The sequence below is a fragment of the Gasterosteus aculeatus genome, chromosome 1, assembly GCF_964276395.1.
Source record: "Gasterosteus aculeatus chromosome 1, fGasAcu3.hap1.1, whole genome shotgun sequence".
Taxonomy (NCBI): domain Eukaryota; kingdom Metazoa; phylum Chordata; class Actinopteri; order Perciformes; family Gasterosteidae; genus Gasterosteus; species Gasterosteus aculeatus.
Genome location: NC_135688.1, coordinates 26,586,773 through 26,613,756, shown reverse-complemented (window position 1 = coordinate 26,613,756; position 26,984 = coordinate 26,586,773). Strand labels below are relative to the sequence as shown.

The 26,984-nt window shown below is 48.8% G+C and overlaps 1 protein-coding gene across 26 annotated transcripts in view; it reads left to right on the top strand.

The window, feature by feature from the left end:
• unc80 (unc-80 homolog (C. elegans)) overlaps positions 1-25,238 on the top strand; it is a 35,635-nt gene extending 10,397 nt beyond the window's left edge. For 4 of the 26 annotated variants that reach the window (XM_078099979.1, XM_078100080.1, XM_078100101.1 and 1 more), the window contains 52 exons: positions 19-166; positions 1,372-1,422; positions 1,844-1,992; positions 2,706-2,869; positions 3,886-4,094; positions 5,335-5,441; positions 5,591-5,744; positions 6,692-6,864; positions 6,959-7,171; positions 7,273-7,408; positions 7,565-7,698; positions 7,881-8,058; positions 8,140-8,379; positions 8,479-8,576; positions 8,677-8,880; positions 8,957-9,064; positions 9,192-9,330; positions 9,628-9,809; positions 9,969-10,100; positions 11,050-11,082; positions 11,873-12,059; positions 12,192-12,323; positions 12,420-12,563; positions 12,747-12,847; positions 13,007-13,093; positions 13,191-13,374; positions 13,500-13,594; positions 13,751-13,840; positions 13,972-14,073; positions 14,194-14,374; positions 14,472-14,737; positions 14,937-15,071; positions 15,159-15,297; positions 15,411-15,507; positions 15,603-15,773; positions 15,855-15,947; positions 16,466-16,684; positions 16,943-17,173; positions 18,344-18,467; positions 18,551-18,676; positions 18,773-18,896; positions 18,991-19,197; positions 19,269-19,453; positions 19,541-19,706; positions 19,819-19,998; positions 20,093-20,240; positions 20,542-20,598; positions 21,544-21,625; positions 21,996-22,101; positions 22,442-22,462; positions 22,706-22,893; positions 22,979-25,238. In XM_078099979.1, the coding sequence (XP_077956105.1) occupies positions 19-166; positions 1,372-1,422; positions 1,844-1,992; positions 2,706-2,869; positions 3,886-4,094; positions 5,335-5,441; positions 5,591-5,744; positions 6,692-6,864; positions 6,959-7,171; positions 7,273-7,408; positions 7,565-7,698; positions 7,881-8,058; positions 8,140-8,379; positions 8,479-8,576; positions 8,677-8,880; positions 8,957-9,064; positions 9,192-9,330; positions 9,628-9,809; positions 9,969-10,100; positions 11,050-11,082; positions 11,873-12,059; positions 12,192-12,323; positions 12,420-12,563; positions 12,747-12,847; positions 13,007-13,093; positions 13,191-13,374; positions 13,500-13,594; positions 13,751-13,840; positions 13,972-14,073; positions 14,194-14,374; positions 14,472-14,737; positions 14,937-15,071; positions 15,159-15,297; positions 15,411-15,507; positions 15,603-15,773; positions 15,855-15,947; positions 16,466-16,684; positions 16,943-17,173; positions 18,344-18,467; positions 18,551-18,676; positions 18,773-18,896; positions 18,991-19,197; positions 19,269-19,453; positions 19,541-19,706; positions 19,819-19,998; positions 20,093-20,240; positions 20,542-20,598; positions 21,544-21,625; positions 21,996-22,101; positions 22,442-22,462; positions 22,706-22,893; positions 22,979-23,455 (7,797 nt within the window). In that variant the 3' untranslated portion in view covers positions 23,456-25,238. Of the gene's footprint in view, positions 1-18; positions 167-1,371; positions 1,423-1,843; positions 1,993-2,705; positions 2,870-3,560; positions 3,660-3,885; positions 4,095-5,334; positions 5,442-5,590; positions 5,745-6,691; positions 6,865-6,958; positions 7,172-7,272; positions 7,409-7,564; positions 7,699-7,880; positions 8,059-8,139; positions 8,380-8,478; positions 8,577-8,676; positions 8,881-8,956; positions 9,065-9,191; positions 9,331-9,627; positions 9,810-9,968; positions 10,101-11,049; positions 11,083-11,872; positions 12,060-12,191; positions 12,324-12,419; positions 12,564-12,746; positions 12,848-13,006; positions 13,094-13,190; positions 13,375-13,499; positions 13,595-13,750; positions 13,841-13,971; positions 14,074-14,193; positions 14,375-14,471; positions 14,738-14,936; positions 15,072-15,158; positions 15,298-15,410; positions 15,508-15,602; positions 15,774-15,854; positions 15,948-16,465; positions 16,685-16,942; positions 17,174-18,343; positions 18,468-18,550; positions 18,677-18,772; positions 18,897-18,990; positions 19,198-19,268; positions 19,454-19,540; positions 19,707-19,818; positions 19,999-20,092; positions 20,241-20,541; positions 20,599-21,543; positions 21,626-21,995; positions 22,102-22,441; positions 22,463-22,705; positions 22,894-22,978 lie in introns of all 26 variants that reach the window. The other 22 variants (XM_078100103.1, XM_078100068.1, XM_078100088.1 and 19 more) reach the window with 21 other exon arrangements.
• The last annotated feature ends 1,746 nt before the right edge of the window (positions 25,239-26,984 follow it).

Here is a 26,984-nt window from a genome sequence, read left to right as displayed (position 1 = left end):
TCAGATTCTTTCTTTCAGGCCCAGAACTGCCTGACCAGCCTTTATAAGCTGGACAAGGTGCAGTTTCGACAGACAATGCGCGAGTACGTCAACAAAGATTCTCTCAATAACATAGTGGACTTCCTGCATGCACTGCTGGGCTTCTGCATGGAGCCCATCACTGACAGTAAGTATGGTGGCGTGTGTGAGTGGGATCAGACGCAGATTGTGACACGGAGAGAAATATGCATATGAGGCCAAGCATAAGTGAAGGTGCATCGGGGTTTGATCGACATTGTTTTTGAATACCGACGAGGTTCAGGTTACAATTGACGCTGTAGACAGTAGAAGTCGGTATTCTGTGCAGCGGTGCTGCAACAGGCTTTTTGTTTTTGTATAAATGATTAATCTGCCAGCCTCTGTGAGGCTAAATGCAGAAGTCTGAATGCTGACATGCAGTCACTAAGCTTACATGTTTTAACGATATAATTTCAGCATGTTCATCATCTTAGTGTCTTGTGTTAGCGTGCAAACATTTGCCGATTAGAACTGCGTTTATACCTGCATAACTTGAGGCAACCAGCTTTGTCTTTGTAGACATTTTAGCAAGCGGATTTATGTATTTATCTCAAGCCAGAAAACATTTTTAAATAGCATTTCAGCTGCTGTGCAGATGTTGACACTCAAGCAAACCACCTAATGTTTATTATACAATTACATTACATTTATTCTTTATTATTATTATTACTACATAGTGGTATAAAATAAAGAGTTAGTTAACACATTCTAACGTGGTTGAGGAAGCTGAATTGTAATGCAACCGTCTGCCCCCCCCCCTGCACTTTGCATTCCACTTTGCACTGTTTTTTTATCTGTCTTCTGCCCTCCTCCTTCCACTCGTCTCTGCTTGTCCCTCATGTCGTTCTCCTCCTGCTCCCATCTTCCCTTTTTAAGTCATCCACCCGAGCTGAACGCTACCTTGCCTTACTCAATCATCCATTCTGTACACTTGCCAATCCAAGGCTTTGCCCATTACATCTCTGCTCAATCGGGGGCTTTACTGCTGAGCATTTTGTACATGTCAATTCAGTTTTGCACTGACATTTGAAATATTTTGTACACTATAAATACAGTGGTCCAGAGTCAATGGCAAGTTACTGAACCGATGAGTGTTTTACCTTTTCAAAGAGAGTAGGGCACCCTGTTTATTTTTTTGGTTTGTGTGTGTGTGTGTGTGTGTGTGTGTGTGTGCGTGTGTGTGCGTGTGTGTGTGTGTGTGTCTCGAGTTCGCCTCCTCCCAGAGGTGGGGTGTCACGTCCTTTCTGACACCGCAAACATGTCTGTGCTGGCCTGATGTCAATCAACCTGTGCCCCGCCTCTTTTCTCTTGCAGAGTACGGCAGTGCAGGGGAGAGGTCCAGGAGGGCGAAAAAAAGAAACATCGGTAGATACACATGATCAATAACCAATAACGATCAATAAGATGAATATACTCACCCGATCAGACCCTTCCCTCGGCACCGCTTCCATTGCTGCTCCCCCCGCTCTCTCAGAAAGTCACAAAACTCGCCTGAAACCAAAAAAATGTGTATGATCAAATCTGGTATTTACAGTTGAAGTGGGCCAAGAGAAAAGGGCCACACGCTCTGTTTCAGCATGAATTCCTTATCCCCTACCCAGAATCCTTTTCAGTTTGCTACCCCCCCCCCCATATGCTTTATTTACCACCTCCCATCCCTGTCGACGGACTCACTGGTTTATGCTCCAGCTGGTCAGCTGTCAATAATGTTCCCCCCTGCGCTGACTAAACCCCCCCCCCCTCCCCGTGTGATCCGTGGTCTCTCCCGCCTCCCTCTTGCTTCCAGACAAGGCAGGCTTCGGTAACAACTTCACCACGGGGGACAACAAGTCCGTGGCCCAGAACATGGAGGCGGTTGTGGTGGGCTGCATGTTCAAGTCTCTCATAACCCGCTGCGCGTCGACCACACACGAGCTGCACAGCCCCGAGAACCTGGTGAGCGAAAAAGTCATCCGTTCCATCTGCCTGCGTCACTTCCCCCCCGAGCCGTCTCTGTGGCTCTCCCTCGCCGCAGTACGTGCTTCACATGTTTGTCTTACTCTCGTTAGATTCACACACGCATCATATTTGCTCTGGCTTTTTGCAAATAGAGGAAGGAGTATACTCATTGAAAATACCATCAACTGAGCAGAAAACAGTGGATCTACATGTTTCTAACATCAACTTTTGTGTCTCGGCTGCAGATTGTCCTAAATTGTTTCTTCTAAGACAAAAAACAACCTTCCCGAGCTGTTACAGCGCAGCAATAAGGAACTGCGTTTTAATCGATAGTTTGTCGATAAAGACCCTGTCTTCGTATTCGTCTGAGCGTATGTGTAAGAGCACCGAGGTATCCCGAGTGCCTTGAAAGCCTCCAGGCTGCCGTGGCCGGTGCTCGTTGGCGGGAGATGACACACTTTTCAAGGCAGGCTCCATTATGGCACAAGATCAGAGGCCACCCACTCACAAGCTGGAGCTTTTGTTTTGACATACTCGAGAGCGCTCACATACAGTAGATCATCTATTTATGCATATATATGCATGTGTAAACATGCACACTGTTTGACTGCACAGTTATTTCAGCCTGACCGTCCATTTCCATTGGCGTTTTCTTGCTGATACACGTTTTGTTCTCCCTTCCTCTCACTTGCCTCCCTCTTTTTCTGCAGGGCCTGTACTGTGACATCCGCCAGCTGGTGCAGTTCATTAAGGAGGCCCATGGAAATGTGTTCCGCCGGGTGGCGCTGAGCGCCCTCCTGGACAGCGCCGAGAAGGTCACCACCACCAAGAAACCCGAGGAGAAGGAAGAGGCCAAGCAGCCGGGACCCAGGAGGTACTGGCCAATCAGCAGACAGGGAATGACCCCTGTGACACTGTTTCTGTCATTTGCTGATTGAATGTTGAAGTGTCCTTGAGCAGAGACATCGGGCCCGGCCCCTTATTAAATGGCGACATAATATTTCCCATCCAATCACAGTGATTCGTCGTGTGTGGTCTTACTTTCTCTTTTTATGTGGAATCAGAGCTTTGCTTCTCATCACCGCTGGCTGTTCTTTTATTTTCTTTCTTCCTTTTTTTGCGTTGTGTCCGCATCTGTTTTCCTTGCAGAGTGAATGATTTGATGTTCCTATCGTCAAAGTGATTGGTGGCAAAGGTGCCCTTCCTATATTTCTGCTTTGTTATGTGACCAAGCATTAAAGACGACACCCTGGAATAATTGAAGACACAGGTTTAATGATAATATTGCAACTTTAGATGGCACCAAACAAGATTTGCATGATTTGAAGTGGGCAGCACCCAGTATTCTATTGTTTTATTTAACTTAACTGCAAAAAATAGAAAACAAAACCAGTCAAACCAGGCAGTATAAGCACAAATGTATATTTAAATATGCAGGAAAGTAAGTAATATTCAACTTAGATTTGGATTTTGAGGGTCTCTAGGGAGTTCTCTCTGCCGTCTGAACCGGGGAGCCTGAGTCTGTGTGTCCGGGTGTGTGTGTGTGTGTGTGTGTGTGTGCGCAGGTCAGAGGCGGGTGTGTCCGGGGAGAAGGGTCAGGTGTCCAGTGCTGCAGATGAGTGTCGCAGCTACATCTCCAGTAGACCCCCCCAGACCCCCGAACAGTGAGTGTCCACCTCGCTGCATCTCCATACAGCACCATCTGTGTCGGTCGCCATTTCTCTGCTCAAAATGGGAATCATTTGAATCTCTTCCCTGTTGCCCCCCCCCCCCTCACGCAAAACCAAAGGGTCTGACTGATATACGAGCTAGTGTGCATGCATGCAGTGCATGTTTTGATCCCAAACAATCAAATCCAACATGCCTTTCGCTCCCTCTCTGTGCCTCCAGTGACGAGCAGATCCCCGGCGCTCTGCTGGGCAGGAAGGACTTCTGGAGGAAGATGTTCAAGTCGCAGAGCGCCGCCAGCGACACCAGCAGCCAATCCGAGCAGGACACCTCCGAGTGCACCACCGCACACTCCGGCACCACCACGGACCGGCGCTCGCGTTCCAGATCCCGCCGCATCTCGCTTCGCAAGAAACTGAAGCTGCCGATAGGTCAGAGCCATTTGTCAGTTTGTCCCGCAACGGGCTTTTTGACAGTGAGCGTTGAAGAGTTTCCTTGAAGACTTTTAGAATATTTTTAAATAATGTCAAATCTTTTTTGAAAGTGTTAAATGTGTGAGTTCCCCTCAGTATTTTACCCCTTAATGGAACTTGAGCCTCAAAGTCAAAGAAGTGACGTGAACACAAACCCTCTCGTGTTGGTAGTTAGTCAAAGATAGCCTACTTTTCTTATTTGCATTGTGCATGCTGACCAGACTGGAGCATATTGACTGATATTTCAGTGTCAACTAACGTATTTATTCCCATGATCACACATCATCGCATTCGCTCCCCCAAGCATTTACATGCTGTGTTTTGTGTGCCAACATTACTTGCCGTGAGGCCAAGTCCCTTCATCTCTTCGGTTTGTTTGTTGTTTCCTTCTTGTGCCTCAGCGTGCCGTGGGACTGTTCGCCTCCCGCTCACTCTCTCTGTCTTACGTATGTGGATGTGGCGCCATCTTCATACCCTATTTCTGTTTCATGTCTACCCGTGTACGGTGTCACTGGCCCGGGTCAAGTTGTATTTGCAAAAATGCGTCATGTGTTGCTGTACAAATGCAAACACTCTGCAGCCAACGGCACTGCGAACCTGAGGCAAGAGCGCTTGTTCATGCCAAGTGAAAGCTAGTAGGTGAGACTTAGCTAAAGCTTAAAATGGGTAAATGTAAATATGTACCTGAACTGGCTTAGCAGGGACGCAGTAAGCGGGGTAGTTATTGTTAAAAATGTAATCCACACGATTTATTTGTGCAGTTGCAGATCAATTTGTCACTTTGGTTTTCACGTAAATATTATAGACTTTAGATTGTCAAATAGAAATATGACATTTGTTCTCTATCAACTCTGAATTCTGTATAATCACAATAAAGTTTATTGTGTGACACAAATAGCTTCTGTTGATGCTGCTGGCTCCAATATGAAAAAGATATTGAGCGAATTGAAGAGTATCTGGAAATGCCACTTGACCAAGGTCTTCCGTTTAATGTGTCTTATAAAAAGCACCTTTTTGTATCATTTTTGAATGAACGTCAGTGTGTAAATCAATGAGGGAACGCTTTCCCCTCCTCCTCCCTCTCCCCGAACCTTGTGAGTGTGTGCATGTCCGCTCGCCCTCGTAACCCTGCGTGTGTGATGCGTTACACATTTTGATATTCGGCCGTGACGTTTTTGCTGTACTCTCATTTCTCCAGGCAACTGGTTGAAGCGTTCTTCCCTTTCTGGACTGACCGACGGTGTTGAGGACCTGCTGGACATCAGCTCGGTGGATCGTCTCTCCTTCATACGTCAGAGTTCAAAGGTCAGAGGGGGGGGGGGGGGGGGGTTGTTGACAGCTACTACCACACTTATTATTTATTGAACGGGGAAAAAAAGCTTGGAAACAGCGTGGAGACGTTTATTTTGAAGGGTGGAATAACGGAATCAAAACAGATCCTTGTCTGTTCGCAGGTGAAGTTCACCAGCGCGGTGAAGCTGCTGGAGGGCGGCGCGGTGGGGCCGGAGTTCGCCAGGGACGAGGAGGAGAATTTCTTCAAGCGGCTCGGTAAATGGAGGTCTGGCAGGCGGAATCCATCCAAGCTTCACCACACAGAAGAGAAAGATGGTAGACCTCCCCCACCCCGGGGTGCCCCTTGCCCACCCTTGCGCCCCACCGTCCTGTCTATTCCCCCCTCTCTCTCTCTCTTCACGTCCCTGGCTCCGTTTTGTCCGTGTGGTGTCGTGCCTTGCCTCGCAAAGTCGTGGTCTTTTCTCTTCTGCCAGTTTCTCCGTCCGCCATTCTCCCTGTCGGCCAAGCTGCCTCCCCCCCGCTCCCCCGTCCTCTGTTACGCTCCATGTGTTACTTTCAACCAATCAGTGGCTAGTTTGCAAAGATACGCTTTGACTGATTGGCTTAAATGTGTCATGTTACCCGACGTCCCTTCCTTGCACGTCCTGTCCCTCCTCCTTCTCCCGCTCCCTGGTGGACAGAGAGGAACGGAGGTGTGGGATCAACTTGTATGTCTATGAAACCATCTTTCTACCGTCGAGCATATCTCTGTGCTACTGTGTCAGGCATGCCGCTGTCAGTGCTCTTCTCCGTCTCTTCTGTGGTGACGTCTGGTGGTATCTTCCAACGCCGGAGTTTAAGTAAAGTGATTAAAAATCCGAATGGTCCACAGGCGGCTTCCCTCCGCACGGCCTTGGCTACACTTGTCATTTCAGCGCAATTTATTAGATTTATTGAAAAATATATTATAGAAGAGATCTGGAGGTGGCCTTTTATTCACATTAGTCTCTGCATAGTTGTTTTCGTGTGTCTGAGATGACATCCAAGTGCAACCACTGTCGCTGCTTGTGTGTCCATCTCTCACTCAGCTTCATGTGTTGGTGGCTCTTCAGTGCTTTATTGTCAAATGTCCTGGATGGTGATGTTGCTTCATGCAATGTCAAGAAATGATATTCGGTGCAGTCTTACCCCCAAATGTGCTTTTTGAAAAGAAATAAACCTCTTCACTGTTATATCCTCCTCTCCGCTCTCCTGTCTTCTCTTTTGTTCACATATTCCTCCAGGACCTCACGGCTTTCAAGAGCGTCTGGCGGCCAGCCAGGAGGCCATGAAGAACAAGAACGTAGTGAATCTGGGCGCCATTCGACAGGGCATGAAGCGCTTCCAGTTCCTGCTGAACTGCTGCGAGCCGGGGACCATACCGGACGCCTCCATCCTCGCCGCTGCTCTGGACCTGGTATGTCCGAGAACACGTGTGTTCCCCTTCGGTTTTCCTGACCGAAAACGTCATTTGCCATTAAAATCCCTCATCTGCGTTCTGCTCCATCCAGGAAGCTCCTGTCGTGGCCCGGGCCTCCCTCTTCCTCGAATGCGCCCGGTTTGTGCACCGCTGTAACCGTGGCAACTGGCCGGAGTGGATGAAGGGCCACCACGTAAACATTACCAAGAGAGGCCTCTCGCGGGGTCGATCACCTGTTGTGGGCAACAAAAGAAACCAGAAGCTCCAGTGGAACGCCGCCAAACATTTCTGCCAGTGGGGAGATGTGAGTTAAAGATTTCTGCCATCAGTTATCAATATCTATGTATCTATCTATATATATATATATATATGTGAGGGTGTCTCTGCGTTTGTTAAACCGCTCAGGCCATCGGCACGAGGCTCAGTGAACTGTGTCACTCTGACAGCGAGAGCCCTGCAAACATCCTGGGTTACATCTTTGATGAGGAGACCAAACGGAGGATGAGAAAAGAAGACGAGGAAGAGGACTATCTGGATGACAGTGAGTCAGAGGAGAGTTTAATGCTTCAACAGTAAAATATTCTTTTTAGTTTCCGCAAAACTTCATCTGTCATAAAATAGTGTTTAGCGTTGACATGAGACAGGCGAGCAGACCTCAACTGAGCTGTACCTCTAACCACATTTCCTTATTTTTAAGACACAGTCAATCCTACAAAATGTGGCTGCCCCTTCGCTCTGAAGATGGCTGCCTGCCAGCTGTTGTTGGAAATCACCACTTTCCTGCGGGAGACCTTTCCCTGCCTACCACGCCCACGCACCGAACCACTGGTGGTCAGTAGTACAATCAGAAACATCCTTAATAAACAAGACAAATAATTGTACCGTGGAATTAAAAGATTCTGTGTGGAAATCTGTTCATTTTGACAGTAGATAAAGTTACAACTACGAATTCAAAGTAAATAATAACAAAAAAAAGGGTTTTAATCATGCACACGCTTTAAATCCCGCCGCAGGATCTTGAAAGCTGCCGCCTGCGGCTGGACCCGGATCTCGGCCGCCAGCGCTACGAGAGGAAGATCAGCTTTGCGGGAATCCTCGACGACGAGGACGGCCACGACTCGCTCAACAGCAGCAGCCACACGCTGAAGTCCGACACCGTCTGCGACGAGAAGAAGCAGTCTGAAGTCCAAGGTGAGATCCGGTCTCCCACAAGCGAGGCCCTTTTCGCTGCGTTTACCGCCCCCCGTCAGCTTATCGTTGAAAATAATTTAGACAATCTCGCCCCGCTGCCCTCCCCTCCAGCGCCGAGCCGGAAGATTCGCATCGGGGGCTCCCGGCTGCTCCAGATCAAAGGCGCTCGCAGCTTCCGCATAAAGAAAGGCGGCTCCCTGTCCTCCATACGCCGGGCCGGGAGCCTCAAGAGCACCAAGATACCGCGGCAGGACTCCGGGTCGGAGAACGACGAGGGGCTGCTGTCGCAAACGCACAGCAGGGATACCGTCACCGACATCGGTAAGACACGGGCCAGACGGGTCCGGGCGGCATCACTCGTTTCATATAAAGCTGTATTATTTTCAAATGTTCTTCTTCTCTGTGCTTCCTGTACTGCAGGCAGTCCCTTCAGCACCAGTGAACCCAGCATAGAGCCGGAGGGTCAGGGCTCTGGGGGAGCAGAGGACAACTACCACCGCAACATGTCCTGGCTCCACGTACGGGCCCTTCAACGTGTGCATGAGTGCACGTGGCGTCTCCCTTCCTTCTGATCACTGACTCCCCCTCTCCTCCCCTCCCCCGACTCTCTCGGCACAGATTATGATCCTGCTGTGCAACCAGCAGAGCTTCATCTGCACCCACGTGGACTTCTGCCACCCTCGCTGTTACCAGCACCACAGCCGCTCCTGCGCCCGTCTGGTGCGCGCCATCAAGCTCGTGTACGGGGAGACAGTGGACAGCCTGAGAGAGGAGAGCGCCTCCTCCGGTTTTATTGGGGCGCGTGCCAAGAAGAGCAAAGAGGTGGGCTTCACAGAAGGTCCGTGCTGTTTGTTTCTCCTGTTTTTGTGGCGGTTGATGAGCCAGTCTGTGCCTTCAGTGTTCAGACAAGTCTTGCCTGAGGACCCCGTCTATGAAGAGGAGACCCACGGACTCCAACACGGAGGGGAAGAAGGACACCGGCATGCTCAAGTACATCCGCAACCAGGTGCAATATCCTTTCAGATTTCATCATTCAGAAGAAGTAATGACAATAATGGTTACGAATGAGGTACACGTTACCAAACCGCTGTTGGTCAGATTGCCTTTTGTTTGGTGGCTGGTGTTTCTCTCAGGTGATGAGCCTGTCGCCGGCGCCGCTTTCGCTGCTGATCAAGGCGGCTCCCATCTTGACCGACGACATGTACGGAGACATCCAGCCAGCGGCCTGGGAGCTCCTGCTCAGTGTGGATGAACACATGGCGGCCGCGGCAGGTGAGTCGGCCTGTGGGCGCCGCATTCCTTACTTTGTATGTTGTCGCGCCCTTCAAACTGAATTAATGTCCAAGGTTTTAAATTGTTAAAGCTAATATGAGGTACTGTATTTAATGAGGAGTAACCTGGCTTTACTCTCATTTCGCCCTAGATATTCAGAAGCTTTTTAGCAATTTATTTCCTCTTTCCATCCCTTTCCTACTCTTTGACCTGTCTTGCTCTCTTTGCTCCCTTCTTTTCATTCCTTCCTCTCCTCACTCCTCCTCCCCCGTTCCCACTCTCCAAATCCCCCTCCAGCTGCCATGTTCCTCCTGTGTGCTGTCAAGGTCCCCGACGCGGTGACCGAAATGATGATGGCAGAGTTCCAGCACCAGGAGGCCTGCCAGCGCATCAACTCCGTCCTGAAGTTTTACACACTGTGGCGTTTTCGCTACCAGGTGTGGCCTCGCATGGAAGAAGGAGCCCAGCAGATCTTTAAGGTACAAATAATAACGCTGTCTTGTATATATTTATTACCCGTCTTTGTCAACTTGTCCAATAAGGTTCGTAAGTGGTTCTTAATATCTATGCTTGCAATTTCCCTGACATAGTGCTATGGTTTTATTTGACCCATTCGTTGCTTTATTTATCTGTTTCAGATCCCTCCCCCCAGCATCAACTTCACTCTGCCATCTCCTATACTCGGCATGCCTTGTGTTCCCATATTTGACCCTCCTTGGGTGCCCCAGAATACAGGCAGCGTCCGGGACCCGATCAATGAAGACCAGTCCGTAAGTCTGAGCCCCTGATCAAGTTTATTTACAATAGACAGTAGTATTAATTCCGTTAAATATGTAATGGATACTTTTGAGGAAAATTATTCTGATTTTCAAATGCACCTGTGAATGTGACAAAGTTAGGTTAGGTTCCTTTATATTCAATGTACATTCAAAGGTCAGTTTACCCAAAACACACATTTTCCCTCATATATCTAGTCATGCAGATTGCCTTCATTTCATATCCACCTTCTGAGATATCCAGATTCTGAGTATTGGGGCCACTGTGACACGTCCCCATAGTTTTTAGCCATGCTAGATTTTGTTTAATGTTTTTATGAATTTAAACAATTTACACCCATAGTTTGCAGAAGATGAACCCTATTGACTCAACGTTGAGATTGAGATTTGTGATTATAGATGAAACGTTTCTCTAACTATTGGAATGTGAAAAACTACTGACTTTCGCATCAGTCTTCACACAGACTCTTTATTTTAAATATTCAGATTCCGTGTACTGCTATTTACAATAAACCAATCCCTTTGTATTGGGCTGAGGGAACAGACAGATATGTCAAATTGTGGTCAAACTAAATCAAAGTACGGTTAGATACAACTGAGAGTAAATGTGTGTTTTTTTCATTAGGTGAGCTGACCCTTTCAGTGACATAACCCAACAACTTAGAAAAAGCAGATGCAACACACTCTAGACCGCTTTTACACATTTGTTATTGTTATGCAAGTGTAATGTGAACAACTGCACCAAGAAATCTGCTAATTCAAGAACATATGTAATACATTCAAAAGGACATTTAAGTAGAAAAATGGATTTCTTGGTGTTTCCTTTTTACTTTCTTGTCTTTTTTTGTTAAAAAGCATGAAAATCAAAATATGTTTATACATTTTGATAAAGACCTGCGAGCACCTGTCCTATAATTTATCTATCGACTGTCTTTGTTTTTAGTTCTCCACATTAATTCAGTCAGTCCATGCCATAGTAAGTTGGTATTTCTGTCCGGATGTTTGTGCTGATGCATCTTGTTACCTTAGGTCATTACTGACAGGAGGGAAGATTTTCTCCATTGAGTGTTTTTAGCCCTTCGGGAGCTGTAGGTTTTCATCATGGTTCAGTTTCATGGCTCATTTCCGATAGATGCATCTTGAGCAGTTTTACACACCACACTCAAAAAAGTGTTCTAGCTCTTGGTCTGATAGTAAGAAAAAATAAATAACAGCATGCATCGGACTTACAGACATTTTGTTTGTGTTGTGCTGTTGATGCATGGTCATTGGATGAGAATGACTTTGCTGTGTATGTTTTCCATATCATGCGTTCAGCCTATTTGGATATGTGTGTGTACGAGCACTTGTGCGAATGCAGTGAGGCATTTACTGTACACAAAATACAGTAAATTCTCAAAATTCCAGTCTGACTACCTTTATTTGTGTCACATTTTGTTGTGAAATTTTCCGATCCAATAACTCAACAGTTGTTGATGATGCTCGGATGGCATTAGAGCATGAGATCAATGTGCTGGAGGAGAGTTACTGTATTAGTGTGTTGTCCGGTCATTTAACATTACCAAATGCTCCTGAGATTAAACCCTGTGCCGAGAATAGCTCTGCACACACCATCCCTAAAGAAACCAGTTAAACTTCAAATCTTGTACTAATCACTCCCTCATTCTGAACTTTCCGTATGTCTGCACCCGCTGCTTCGCCTCCGTGCCGTTTGATCCGACGCATGCCCCCCCCCACCCCCTCTTCCCCCCTGCCCTCTTTTGCAGAAATCCTTCTCGGCGCGGGCGGTGTCGCGCTCCCACCAGCGGGCCGAGCACATCCTGAAGAACCTGCAGCAGGAGGAGGAGAAGCGCCGCCTGGGGCGCGAGGCCAGCATCATCACGGCCATCCCCGTGGCCCAGGAGGCCTGCTACGAGCCCACGTGCAGCCCCCCGCCCGAGCAGGAGGAGGAAGGTGGGGGCGTAGACCACGCAGAAATGGAGAGGTTTCATTGGGAGTTGGTCGGCGGCTGGGCCCTGATAGCTTGTTGTTGTTGTTTTTTTCCTGTTTTCCGTGGCCGGTTGCGTCGCGCGTTGATCCCGCCAGCAGAAGAAGTGGTGAACCTGGCTTCGCGCCGTCTGTCCGTCAGCCCCTCCTGCGCCTCTAGCAACTCCCACAGGAACTATTCTTTCCGTCGGGGTTCCGTGTGGTCGGTCCGCTCGCTGGCCAGCGCCGAAGGTACGAGTGTGCTTTGATCGAGCCCTTTCGGTTTGCTCATTTAAAAAAATTCGATTTTTATTTTTTTGGGGTCCTTTTCTTTTGTTTTCTTTGAAGATGAAGAGAACACAACGGAACACACTCCTACACACCACATGTTACAGCCTCCCCAAGCCGTTTTCCCAGCATGCATCTGTGCCGCAGTCCTACCAATCGTGCACCTGATGGAGGACGGGGAGGTCCGAGAGGATGGTGTGGCCGGTAGGTGTTATTGTCTTTAGATTCAGTTAAAATAGGAAAAAAATCTATTGAGCGATCAGACCCATTAAGAAAATACATCATTTGTTTCTAGATTATTTTGCATTATGTCATCATTGATTGTCAGGCACTGTTTGACATGTATATCTCCAAATATGAGGCCTGATCATACCAACCATTTTTCAGTGAGTGCTGTTGCCCAACAAATCCTGTGGAACTGCCTAATTGAAGATCCGGCCCTGGTTCTCCGCCACTTCCTGGAAAAGCTAACAGTGAGCAATCGACAGGTGGGTAAAGATCCGGAGAAACAAACTCATCCGCAGATCTGATAAACAGAACCCGGAGAGGCTATTCTTTACAGTCAACGAGGATAAGTGCACAATCTCGGAACAAAGGCTCGAAACGGGAAATGTAAAATGAATCTATCATTTGTGTTGTTGTGGCAGGATGAGCTGATGTTCATGTTAAGGAAGCTGCTGCTCAACATCGGAGATCTGCCGGCTCAGACCTCTCATATCCTCTTCAACTATCTGGTGAAACGATAGATCATACATTTTCTTTTATCTTTGTTTGTTAGCATCAAAAATCTCAGTTAACCGTGAAATCTGCCGATTGCGCCTCCCCTGCTAGGTGGGACTGATCATGTATTTTGTGCGGACCCCGTGTGAGTGGGGAATGGACGCCATCTCTGCCACGTTGACCTTCCTGTGGGAGGTGGTCGGCTATGTGGAGGGGCTCTTCTTCAAAGACCTCAAGCAGACCATGAAGAAGGAGCAGTGTGAAGTCAAGCTGCTGGTCACTGCATCCATGCCAGGTGAACTTTTTGATACGTTAATTAATTTAAGATCCCACTTAGACCTTGCAGAGAATTTTTTAATTTGATTCTGAGAATAATATGTCAAATATATTTGAATATCTTCTTCTGCATTTTGGGTGCAGGAACCAAGACGCTGGTGGTGCATGGGCAGAACGAATGTGATATCCCAACACAGCTTCCAGTCCATGAAGACACTCAGTTTGAAGCCCTACTCAAGGTAAGGTGCCTGAAGATAAAGTACCACTGCAGCAATGTACAGTAACCGTGCATGCAAGAGCTTACTAAGTTAAAGAACAAAAGTATCAGTAAAATGTACTTCGCTTTTCCTAAGTTTTTATTGTTGAAGCAGTTTTCTTTTCTCCCCTCAAATCAGGAGTGCCTGGAATTTTTCAACATTCCTGAGGCCAGATCGGCACACTACTTCCTCATGGACAAACGATGGAACCTCATCCATTATAGCAAGGTACTGTAGATACAAACGCATATTACTACGTGAAACAGGTGCATCCCGATATACAAAGGAGGAGCACGGCTGGAATATTTTAATATTTTTTGTCTCTTCTCCAATACAATATTGCTTCTCACCTCCTCCAGACATACGTGAGAGACATCTACCCCTTCCGGAGATCAGTCTCTCCGCAGCTTAACCTGGTCCACATGCTGCCTGAGAAAGGACAGGAGCTGATCCAGAAACAGGTGTGAACAAATGCTCCACTTTGTGAAATGATTCTGCATTAAATCAACACCAAATAGAAGTAAAGCAGAAAGATGGTAAAAACATGTTAAACTTTTTTCCCATCTGTGTTCTTCTTCCAGGTGTTTTCCCGTAAACTAGAGGAAGTTGGACGTGTCCTCTTCCTCATCTCCCTCACTCAAAACATGCCGGCCGTGCACAAGCAGTCCCACGTCTCCCTGCTGCAGGAAGACCTCCTCCGCCTGCCGTCCTTCCCGCGGACCGCCATCGACGCTGAGTTCTCGCTGGCCACCGAGCCTCAAGGTTACACCGTAACTGCGTCATCCGGCGCGTGAATAAAAATCTCCTTCGGGTTGTACACTTTTTGAAACACCGTCTCCCCCTCCTCGCCTCTCCCCAGGCAAGGAGCTGTTTGGGCTGGACACCCTCCACAAGGTGCTGTGGATCAAGCTGCTGGAGGAGATGTTCCTGGGCATGCCCAGCGAGTACCCGTGGGGCGACGAGATGATGCTGTTCCTCAACGTCTTCAACGGGGCGCTGCTGCTGCACCCTGAGGACAGCGCCCTCCTCAGGCAGTACACCGCCACCGCCATCAACACCGCTGTGCACTTCAACCACCTCTTCTCCTTGAGCGGCTACCAGTGGATCCTGCCGACCATGCTGCAGGTGAGGAGACACGTGTACTGGTTCAATCGCGGTTGATGAAGACGTATTTAATAAAAGACAGCGCTTGTATAACTTGCATAGTCCACACACCCAAACCCTCCCCCCACAACAAATACATTTAAATACGTTCTCCTGGCCACATTTCTCACCATTGTATGATACCGCCCTAAAAATGTGTCATCCTGTGTGCTTACGACAGGTCTACGCCGACTACGAGAGCAACCCTTTACTGAGGCGCGGCATCGAGTTCTGCTGCCGGCAGTTCTACATCCTCCACCGCAAACCCTTTGTCCTGCAGCTGTTTGCCAGCGTGGCTCCACTGCTGGAATTCACAGTGAGACTAGACACACACACCGTGTATATTCCAATCAATTGGATACTTAATAAACGCGCTGCTTTCTGTCTTTACTTGCGGTTCTAGACCAGCACCAGTACCGGTCTTTCTAAAGGAGTGTCCGCTCAGTGTCTGTTTGACCTGCTGATCTCTCTGGAGGGGGAGACCAAGGACGCTCTGGACGCTCTGGAGCTTGTTAAGGCTGAGAAGCCTCTACGCTCTTTAGGTGAACTGTCACTAGTACATACACGTTGTGGCATTTTATCCAAACGAAGCCTTCATCATTGTCCTGCTAACACAAACGAGAAGACAAATGGAGCGCTGTGTTATTTGTTGCAGATTTTTGCTATGGGAATGAGGACCTGGCCTTCTCTGTCAGTGACTCCATCAAGCTGTGTGTCACCGTGGCTGCCTACGCCCCAGAATCCTTTAGGAGGTATAGAAACACATTAAAGAGGCGTCAAGGATTCCCCCTCCCATCTTGTATCTTCGTTTTTTCTGTCCACTAACAGTCTGTCCGGATCTCTCCAGTCTGCAGATGCTGATGGTGCTGGAGGCCTTGGTCCCGTGCCACCTCCAGAAGCTGAAGATCAACACGGTTACGATGGAGTCGGCCTCAGCTGCCAGGGATGAGATTGCAGCCATCGCTGCCTTGGCCACATCCCTGCAGGCCCTCCTCTACAGCTCGGAGTCCCTCACAAGGTCCGACCCCCCCCCCCCCCATGCAACAAATAAAATAACGTCTGTTTTACTTGCTCACAACGCTCATGCCTTTATCCACAGGCCCATGACAGCCCCCCAGATGTCCCGCTCTGACCAGGGCCATAAAGGAGGCACTGCAGCTAACCACGCCATGTCGGGAGGGGTCAACACCCGGTCAGGACTTTGAATAAATCAACCTTGTCAATGTCAATGTCAATTTTTATTTATATGGCACTTTTGAAGGCCAATGGCCAGCCAAAGTGCTTTACAGGATAAAAATAATCAGCAGCAATAAACAATACGAGCAAAAGTAAAACAACAAACAAGTAAAAAACTGTAAAACAGTAAAAGGCAAACAAATAAAAGATCCATTACAGGTGACTTAACTCAGCCAAAGGCCAAGTGGGTCTTAAGGCGTGTTTTAAAAGTAGAAAGGCTCGTCGCAGACCGCACAGAAACCAGAAAAGCATTCCACAGTGTGGGGGCCGCTACTGCGACGGCTCGATCTCCTTTCGTTTTAAGGAACGACCGAGGAATGTTCAGAAGCAACTGGTCAGCTGACCTCAGGGCTCTGGAGGGTTGATGTACATTAATAAGGCTGGATAAATATTCTGGGACCAGGATTCTTGTGACTGGCCCTGGTAGTCGGTTAGGGTTCAACACTGACCTGCCCTTTGCGTGCATGTGCTCAGGGACAACCTGCACCTGCTGGAGGAAGGCCAGGGGATGCCGAGGGAGGAGCTGGATGAGCGCATCGCCAGGGAAGAGTTCCGGCGGCCCAGGGAATCGCTGTTGAACATTTGCACCGAGTTTTACAAACATTGCGGCCCGCGACTCAAAATCCTGCAGAACGTGGCCGGGGAGCCGCGGGTCACGGCACTGGAGCTGCTGGACATCAAGTCCCACATGAGGTGATGAGGTTTGCTGAAAGAATCCAGACGTAGTGATACAAGTTTGTATGTTGTTTTCCTAGAAGTTGCTCGATTGAGGGGTGTGACTCACTCGTGTGGATTTTAGAACTAAGCTGGGCCTGATGTTGCAGCAGGATTTTATATTCCTTTACTTCAATGCAATTTTACATGATTTCTGGCTGCATCTGTCATTCCTTAGGTCATTCCTTCTATTGTGTGGCTACATATCACTGCTGAGGTACACTGTGTGTTTCCCAGGCTGGCGGAGATCGCCCACGCCCTGCTGAAATTGGCCCCCTACGACACCCTGACCATGGAGAGCCGCGGGCTGCGGCGCTACATCATGGAGATGCTGCCCATCACCGACTGGTCGTCCGAGGCCGTCCGACCCGCCCTCATCCTCATCCTCAAGAGGCTGGACCGCATGTTCAACAAGATCCACAAGATGCCTACGCTCAGGTGCGCTCGCCCACAGGCATTATGCACCAGGTCTGTTGAACACCCCTCTTCTCTCTCCGTGTGTATCGTGCTGTGCCGGTACCGTGGTGTGTACACTAGATAGACGGCTTCTTGGCACTGTTCTCTGTAACGCTGCCTTGGCGGGTGCTGTACCGTAAGTGCTGCTTTTGCGTGTTTCCATGCTGGTACTTGTGGGCGTGAGAGGAGTTCGATGCATTCCTGGGTGCGTGAGGAGGGAAGAGAATGGATCACTGGGTGTGTGTCCCCTCTAAGCCAGAGAAGGGTCTTGTGTCATGGGTGATGATGCAGATTTTTATTATTAGACTAACCGATGTGTCTGCTGTGGAAATAATCACGCCCGTTCTTCTGGGTGGTATGTAACAAACCAACAACAGTTTAATCTGTGTGGATTCTTGTTGCAACGTATAGCAACAATGTCACAGCAGACGTATTGATTGGGAAATTTTCACAGATTTCCACATAATCTTACTAATAATTACTTAATAATATTCAATTCTGTATTATATATAATCATTAATAATAATGGTAATAAACCGTATTTGTACCGCAGGTTACATACATTAAAAGCAGCTGAAATTGCAGCGTTTTGCAGAAACTAAGAATGTAAACACCGGACTGAAAAAAGTTATTCCAAGAATATAGCTACTATTCTTTATGCTACTTCTTCATCACTTTTCACATTTTAATGCTTTAAATAACACAAAAGTATAAAAGGTGGGACGAAGAAAAGGCTGTAAAATGTTCACACCACGGTTTGGCAAAAACAAAAACACCTGCCCGTCTGCGTCCTCATTCATGACATCAGAACGAGCCCCGCTGGCTCAGAGGGAGCAGCGGTCCCAGATGTGTGCTCCACACCTGGATCTGTCTCACTGTTCAGCTGGCTATGTCTGTGGGCTTTGCACTATTTGTTGTCAGTATGTTCTTCAGCAGTCATTAGGGTGATGATTATAAGGAGGGAAATGTTAACAGAGTGGTAAGTGTTTCATGTTAATGCTCCTTTTCTCTGTTTCACATTTGATTTTATGCCACATTCGAGTCATTTCAAATGGCCGCAACATCTCAAATTGATCCCACGTGACCTGAATGTGGCATTTGTGCTTTTGTCTATGGTTAAATTCATAAAAAATATGCTTTATTCGGGTGCGGGGTGGTGTTGTATGGGTGGGTGTTCTCCAGGAGACAGGTGGAGTGGGAGGCGGCCAGCAGCCTGATCGAGGGGATCTGCCTGACCCTGCAGCGACAGCCAATCATCTCCTTCCTCCCACACCTTCGCTCGCTGATCAACGTCTGCGTCAACCTGGTACGGGAAACACTCAGAGGTGACCGCGCACAGATCCTACCACATCCAGGTCTGAGCGCCGCCGTTTCTTCCTGTGTTGCCAGGTGATGGGTGTGGTCGGTCCCTCCAGCGTGGCCGACGGGCTCCCTCTCCTCCACCTGAGCCCCTACCTCTCGCCCCCGCTGCCCTTCAGCACAGCAGTGGTGCGCCTGGTCGCCCTGCAGATCCAGGTGGGCGTCGGTCCAACCAGTCCGACTCCTCCATTAGACGCCGATGCATCGGCAGCACAAATGTTTTATGTATTATTGTTTTTTTTGTCATCCCAGGCATTGAAGGAGGACTTTCCTCTCAGCCATGTGATCTCGCCCTTCACCAATCAGGAGAGGCGGGAGGGGATGCTGCTCAACCTGCTCATTCCCTTTGTGCTCACTGTGGGCTCTGGAAGCAAAGGTAAGAGCTCAATTTGTTTGCGTTACTGCTCTCCTGGTGGCACAGAACGAAGAAGACAAGGACACGTGAATGTCCATCCGTCTCCCCCTCGCAGACAGCCCCCACCTGGAGCAGCCGGAGATCTTCCTGCTCCTGCAGACGGTCATCAACATCCTGCTGCCTCCCCGGATCATCTCCACCTCCCGCACAAAGAACTTCATGCTGGACGCCTCCCCGGCTCACTGCTCCACCCCGGGCGACACGGGGAAGGATCTGCGCAGGGAGGGACTGGCGGAGTCCACCAGCCAGGCCGCGTATCTGGGTAAGAATCAAGAAGGCGGCGGCATTTTCTTTGTTTGTTTCGGGCCCCCTTCTCACCCCATCCCTCTGCAGCTCTGAAGGTGGTGTTGGTCTGCTTCGAGCGCTCGCTGGGAAACCAGTGGTACCGGCTCAGCTTGCAGGTGAAAGAGATGGCGCTGAGGAAAGTGGGCGGCTTGGCCTTCTGGGACTTCATTGACTTCATCGTCCGAACCCGCATCCCTATCTTCGTGCTGCTGAGGCCCTTCATACAGTGCAAGGTTACATCCGTCCCTCTGATTGTGCGTGCCCTTTCGCACTGCTTGCCCTCTTCCTCACCGGTCCGCGTGCGCTTGTCTCCCCCTCAGCTGTTGACGCAGCCCGCCGACTCCCAGGAGGAGATCACGGCCCGTCATCACATCGCCGACCAGCTGGAGCGCCGATTCATCCCGCGGCCCCTCTGCAAGAGCTCCCTGTTTGCAGAGTTCAATAACGAGCTGAAGATACTCAAGGAGGCCGTGCACAGCGGCTCTGGTGAGACGCCGCAGCATCAACTGACATTTCTTGAATTCCTTTTGCTGAAAACAGTACATTGATCCCCTGATTTCTTGCCTTGGTTTGCCCCCCCCCCACTCCTGTCCAACAGCTTACCAGGGAAAGACGTCCATCAGCACGGTGGGCACCTCCACGTCGGCGTATCGCCTCAGTTTGGCCACAATGTCGCGCTCCAACACCGGCACCGGCACCGTGTGGGAGCAGGAGAGCCAGCCATCGCGCCAACCCTCCCAAGACACACTCAGCCGCACGGACGAGGACGACGAAGAGAGTCAGAAACGTTCCCCGCTTCTTCCTAATGACATCCGCCAGGGGCGGCGGGGAGGATATTTGAACTCACCGCGTCCGTCCTTTCTCCCTTCCAGATGACTCTATGAGCATCCCCAGCGTGGTGAGCGAGCACGAGGCCTTCCTGCCCCGGATGATGGCGCAGCGCCGGTTCTCCAGCCACGCCACCGGCTCCGTGGCCTCGCAGCCCGAGGTGCCGCGCGCCACCATGCTGCCCAGCCATAGGTAACCCGTAGCGACGCGTTATTGATGAGTTGCATATCGAAAAAGGATCAACCAGTCATAACCCACAGCCACAGCCATTCTTTCTGTGTATATCTCTGTTGATTTATGATGTTTCTGTTCAACAGTCTCAGAATGTGAAGTAGCTCAGCCTCTGTATCTCGGTAAGGCCGCTGTGGTCAGAGCTCCGACTTCCCACCACGCTGTCCGGCCTCAGGGCGACGGGTGGTAACGGATCTCCACTGCACTCCTTAAACTCCCACTCTCCCCTCCCCCATCTCTCCTCCGCCCTCCCTTTTTACAGTGAACCCAATGTGCTAGATGAGTCCCAGGGCCTTCTGCAGGAGGGTAACCTCTCTAGGTACAGTGGCCCTCTCTCCGTGTCTGTCCCGTCCTTACATCTGTCCGTCCAGTGGGAGGGGCATCGCCTCAGGACGGCCGCCTCTAGTGGCCGCCTCGCCGTTGATCACTCATCTTCATCATCCAATCAAATCGCCTTGGCCCGCCACACCTATCCCCCGCCCACTTACCTGTCTCTATCTCTCTCTGTGTGGGTCCGGTGTGCCTAGTCTCCGCCTCCCTCCTCGCCCCCCCTCTCCCTCCTTACTTCCCCTTGAGCACCAAACTGACCCTCATCTTCTCGACTCATCTCCTGCGCCATGTTAACCAGGCCCCCTATCAACTGAAGAGGCCCCCCCCCCCGCCCCGGGGGCCAGAGAGCTCGGCGTCTCTTCCCCCAGTGTTATCTGTGGGTCTTTACAGTCGATGTGCCATCAGTGAAGTCAGCCTCCGTCCCATCGGTGCCGTGGTGTTTCATGCTGTCTACGTGTCTGTCGGGCTTCCCGCTGATCACATTGGGTGTCCCACTGCGGAAACCAATCTGTAGGGGCAAGAGGGAACTGGGGTGGCAACTATGATATAAGGACACTTTTGTTTTCTTTGTCTGGTTTTGTCGAATTTTGCAAACCCGCAATCTGACCAATCCCGATTTAACAGTGTCTCACTTTAGGAGAAGGGGGAATTTGAAATGTGTGAGCGTTGCTACTCCAGCCCCTACTATCCCTTGTTGTGTTGTCGCCGTATCAGTCATGCCAGCACTGTGATTGGCTGTCTTGTGACTAGTTGTGTTGTGTAGTGAGTGAGCGGGTAGAGAAGCGGCAACATCTTATCGTGGTCAAAGAAAACAAGCTCAGCTGGGATGCGCTGGCCTTTTTTGTTCTCTTCACATGGATATATTTTTGTGTCTTGTGTGTGTGTGTGTGTGTGTGTGCATGTGTGTGTGCATGTGTCTGATTGATTGTAACAGGGTTGCCAGTGTGCAGAGTGAACCGGGCCCGCAGAACCTTCTGCTCCAGCCTCCTTTAGGAAGAAAGAGAGGCCTCAGACAGGTGTGCTCATTTACTGTTTTATTTTGAAGGACATGGTACAAAGCACATGGGCAGTGCTGAAGGAGAGGAGGAAAAAACTGGAGATGTGCTTGATGGAATTATTATTCTGTGCATATTCAACGTAGTGGGGAACAATGATCATAGACCCTAAAGCGGTGAGATTTAAGGAAACAAGTCACCACATATAAAACCTAATCCAATTGAGTCCTTAAATTAAAACCCCAAAAAAGGGTTTCAATTTGAATCAACTTGTGAATGTCTTTTCTTTATCAACAAATGGACAAATACGCCAGATGTGTGGAGAGCATTTTGATGCATTTGCGACATGGCTAATTTCTAAAAGGTTCTAATGGTGGGTGTCATCCTGCAGCTACGTCGCCCCCTGCTGTCCATTCCAAAGAATGAACCCCGCGGCCGATCCGGAGCGAGGATCTCCACCACGCGCAGGGGCATCCAGCCCAAGAACAAACCACTGGGTAAAAGCACACGTACCTCCGTGTGTGTGTGTGTGTGTGTGTGTGTGTGTGTGTGTGTGTGTGTGTGTCTATGTGCGTGTGTGCGAGGATTTGTGAATGAGCGAGTCACTGGAAACAGCCAGATCTTCCCTGCACTTCAGATCAACACACAAGAAGCCAAATGTTAAATTCTGTTGAAGCATAAATATCCCACCCGAATGTGATGTTTAAGGTCGGTGTGCCCCGTCCTTCCCCTTCACAAACCTCCGTCTTTGTTCCAATGCTGTTTGTCTGTCCCACCTGTCACCAGACTGACTCTTCTCACTCTGTTCTGTCTCATGCCTTATGTTTCGAAAAAAAGAAACGTTGTTGGACTGTGAAGGTGAGACACAACCCTTAACCCTCGCTCTCCACCCTGCAACGGCCCGCCCCCCTTCTTTTAATCGTGCAACCCCGCCCCAGCGGGGCGCTCTGCATGTCTGTCTTGCATCCCCTCCCAGTCCTCGCCTACCCTTCCCGCTTCATCTCTGCCTCCACTCTGTTGGGGGGTGTCATGATGTGTTAGCGAGTCGCGAGCCGGCGCTGTTGCTGCCGTTTTTTGACGCGTGCGCCTGTGTGCCCACAGCGCACGCCGACCAAAAGCGATCCGTCACCTTCACGGAGAACCAAGGCCAGGGAACCGGCGGCACGACGGAGCCAGCAGCTGAGGCCAGGAAGGCCAGTCCGGCCCTCTCCAAGTCCCCGACCCTGGAAGCGGCCTCCGTCTCCTCGGCGACGGTGACGGCCGACCTGCACGGCCCCGCTGAGACGCAGGTAGGACGGGCAGATAGAGGACTGGAGCGAGGGGGCGAAGGGGGGGGGTTGATATGCAAAAAACACAAAGTTCTATTCTCCCCAGGTTGCTCCCGCCGTAAGCAGCAAGGAGAGGCGAGAGCAGTGGGGCCTCCGCAGCAGCCTCTCCCCCCCGCACTCCATCTCCCGCCCCTCCACCCCGACACACCCGTCCCGGACCTGCTCCCCGCTGCCCCTCTCCCGGACCTGCTCCCCTCTCGCCTTGTCCCGCACCTCCTCTCCTCTGCCCCCGCCGCTGCCGGTGCTGGGCACGGCGCCGGCGCCCGGCCCCCCGCCTCCTCCGCCTCTGCCGCCGGCACCTCTCCTGCCTCCGCCGCCGCCGGGGGCCCCCCGCATCCGAGAGAGCCCCGGCGACGAGGACACGGCGGCGCTGCTGCCGCGCGGCGACACCCTGCTGCAGCTGAGCGAGGACGGCGGCACGGAGAACCCCCTCCTCAGGCCGCTGCTGTCCCACCCCTCGCCCCGCCGCCGCCCCCTGCCCTTCTCCCCGGTCGACCTGGACCTGGACGAGTCGCACGTCTGAGGGTACTGTAGTTTGCCATGAAGACGCCACAGGGAGGCGGGCGCTGCAGGCGCATGCGAGCAAGCGGCGTAGTGAAGCAGGGGACGCGCAGGGAAGTGAGACCCTTCCTCAGTGTGTCGGTGAGCCAGCGACTGGTTTTCTATCGCGTCTGTAGCCCGAATGAAAAAAAAGAAGAAGCCATCTTTGTTTTGCCCCAAAACAGAACTGCCCTCCCCTCGTCGTAGTTGTTTGGCTTTGACACCCCCCTCACTCTCCGCCTCTTTAGGACTGTTATTTAATCCTTTACGCCTTGAATATCAGCATAATCGTCCTGTGTGTGTTCTCTTGGCTACACGGCCTGCAGGTTGAATGTATGTTTTAGCAGCACTCTACTTGCTCGACTCCTTCGTCATAGCAACGGGGGGTCATGCCCCAAGATGGAAGGTTCATTTTTAAATTTTATCCTGGATTAGTACTCAATTCAGAAGTTCAGAGAGGTTTAAGAATGGATGTTTAACAAATCAATGCTTCTAATACTGTATTTGAATGTCTATATTGCAGAAATCTATATGAATTGATAAAAGGAGATATTATATCTTGTAAAAAGTCTTGCAAAGTCTATAAAGGAGGGCAATTCAGGACATGTATAAACAGCGAAAGTATCTATAAGAGACTTTTAAAGCGGTGAGGCTTTATATTATATGAAGGAAATATACAGTAAATATTTAAAACAGCCTATTTATTTTAAACATTTATCTAATGAGAAATGTTTTTTTACTCTTCTGGAAAGCGTCCATTGAGCAAAGTCCTGTTTCATAACGTCAACCATAATTTCCTTTAACTCTTCTTCACACGTGTGTCGTGACGCTCGCCGTCTCAATAGGATATTTTATTAGGGAACAAAGACGGTACCTTTGTGTTTGTCAGCTTCAAATATCATCTCCGACGAGAGAAGAGTTGTGCTGATGGGACAGTGCAGGTTGTGTGTTGTTTGTGTGCGTCTGTGGCTCACCACAGTGTTACCTGGTTGCTTATTCCACGCCTTAACACAGAACTATTTACATGTCTGTTTATTGTGTCTGCTGAAACCCTCGTACCTCGTAAGTGTCCACTTTTAATGAGATCATGTAGTTTTTGGACATGTGGTGATATCCAATAATAATAATCTTAATATGTATTTGAAACATTCTGATCTCACGCTGCTTGACTCCTGTCGTCACTAAAAAAAACAATAGTGTAATGATAATCACATGAATATGTGCCATAAGTCACGTCAACGCACACTGTGTTGTTGTTTTTTGACGTCAGTGCCGTGAAAATGTCGCATTTGTCATTACATAGAGATTGTGAAATGTATTTTTTGCAGTGGGAATAGAGAGAAAATAATGCAGCCTCATCAGGGGTGTCTTAATGCAGTTTACTCAACAAATATTTAAAGTGTATTCTTAATAAAAATGCAATTAATAATAATTTAAGATGCAGAAATTCAACATTTTGATAAAGGAAATGAAGCGAGATAATGTGTGTGTTATGCATTCTTGTCCCGTCCTCTGTATCCGTGTCAACCTAAGCAATGATCTGTTCATTTATTTTAAACAATGTAAGACATTTCTATCTCAAATCCATAAAAAAGGGTACAAAGTACAAAGACGCATAAGCGTTTTTTGTCGGAGGGCCTTTGAACTGTTGAATCTGAGTTCCCTTTAAATGTAATGCGTCCGTCAAATTATGTCTTCTTTGTGTTAGAACTATATATCAGAATATTTCTGGAATATCCAAATAAATGAATATTGTTTACAATTTATTTCAGCGTTCTGTCTGTTTCTTACCGTCGAGCAGGCAGTGAAAGTTCATGCTAACATTGTGAATTAGAACGATTGAAGGCATTTATAGCTCTGCTAGATAAGCAATAATTAAAAATAATAATTAATGAGTAATTAATGAGACTGGGGGGCTGGACACAGATGATAGATATTCAAGTCACGGTATAATATTCCCAATAATATCACGTATCATGTGATATGTTATACGTGTTCCTGTTTAATAATTTAATGGAGGAAAGAAAAAAATCTCCCTTCAAACTATTAAATAGCAAATGGCCAGATTGAAGCGCTATCGTTACATTATACAGGGAGGTATTTCCCCGATGCGCCCCTCGTGCGGTAATGACGTCACTATTTAGCTCAGGTTGACGGGTCGCCCCGATGACGCGTCCAACATGGCCGACAACCACCTGCGCTGTAACTTCCGCTCCCCGACTGCTCGTGCAGCTGCTGACGGATGGAGGACCGGATGGAGAAAAGGAGACTGACGGCTGACGAGTAATGATGTCAATCCGATTCATAAGAGGTGACATTAGACATTTGTGTTTGGAACATGCCGTTTTATTCAGCTTTGGTTGTTACTCGATTGTTATTAACTTACAGATGTTAAGCAATTAACAAATGCCACCAAAATGAGGATATGGCGGCAGACCACTTGTCATGTCCTATACGTTCACATGTGGTGCTAATTTCCTGTTACATTATTTAATTACCGACTGATTTGGTAAGTTAATTAGTTGTATTTTTCCATTCATTTGCAATTAAAACGCTTGACCTATATGTTGCTTTTAGGGCAACTGTATGCAGCGTGGTTCATATGGTTTATAACAGAATATTTAATAAATTAAACAAGCCATACATGTGTAGCCTGATTAAAAGGATGAGACAGGACACGAAGATACATTTATTTTTCTTTAATGTGGGTCCGTTATTTCCGACTGCACAACTGGAGCACCGCCTTAATGTGCCAAATTAAGAAGACAGCGTACAACAAATAACCAATTGCGTTTCTTTACCAAACTAGAACAGCATGACGTAGAACAGAGCTAAACAAAGAACATCCATGCTGTTCAACACATTTTACGTTATTTTCTCATACGAACTCACCGGATTCATACAGTGCACGTGTAACGTTAGCTTACGCGTGCGCTGTACCAACCCCCCTTCAACAGTTAACACACATCTTAACTTACACGGTGGTTCAGCTTTATTAATTAATGACTCCTTACGCTAACCTGTAGAACAACTAGTTATCTCGAGCAGCCTTGATGCTAAAAGCTAAAATGCTCTGAGCCGTTAGCAGCCGCCAACTCCCGCGCTGTAACTCCAAATCACACGTGGACTCGGACTCACCCTAATTTGAAGCAGCATCTGTCACTTCCCCAACCTTGCATGTAGAGTGTAGACCAACAGTATGAAAACCTCCCTGCCCCCACTTCACCCAGCCAGACATGTTTTAACTCATTTGAAGTTGGCATTTCTATCCATCCTTAAAGAGATGCATTTCCTTGTGTTGGACACTGGGGGGCGTCCTCTATCTATCACTTGGGATGATGTGTGGGGATGACGTATTTATTGGGTTAAAAAATGTAAACTGAATCATGGGGATACAGAGCATGATGCAACATTTTGCATGTGTAATGTATATTATGTCTGTGGTCTAAAGTGAGATGATCTTATAGTATCTAGTTCTAGCAATTCATTAATATCATAAAAGAAACTTATTG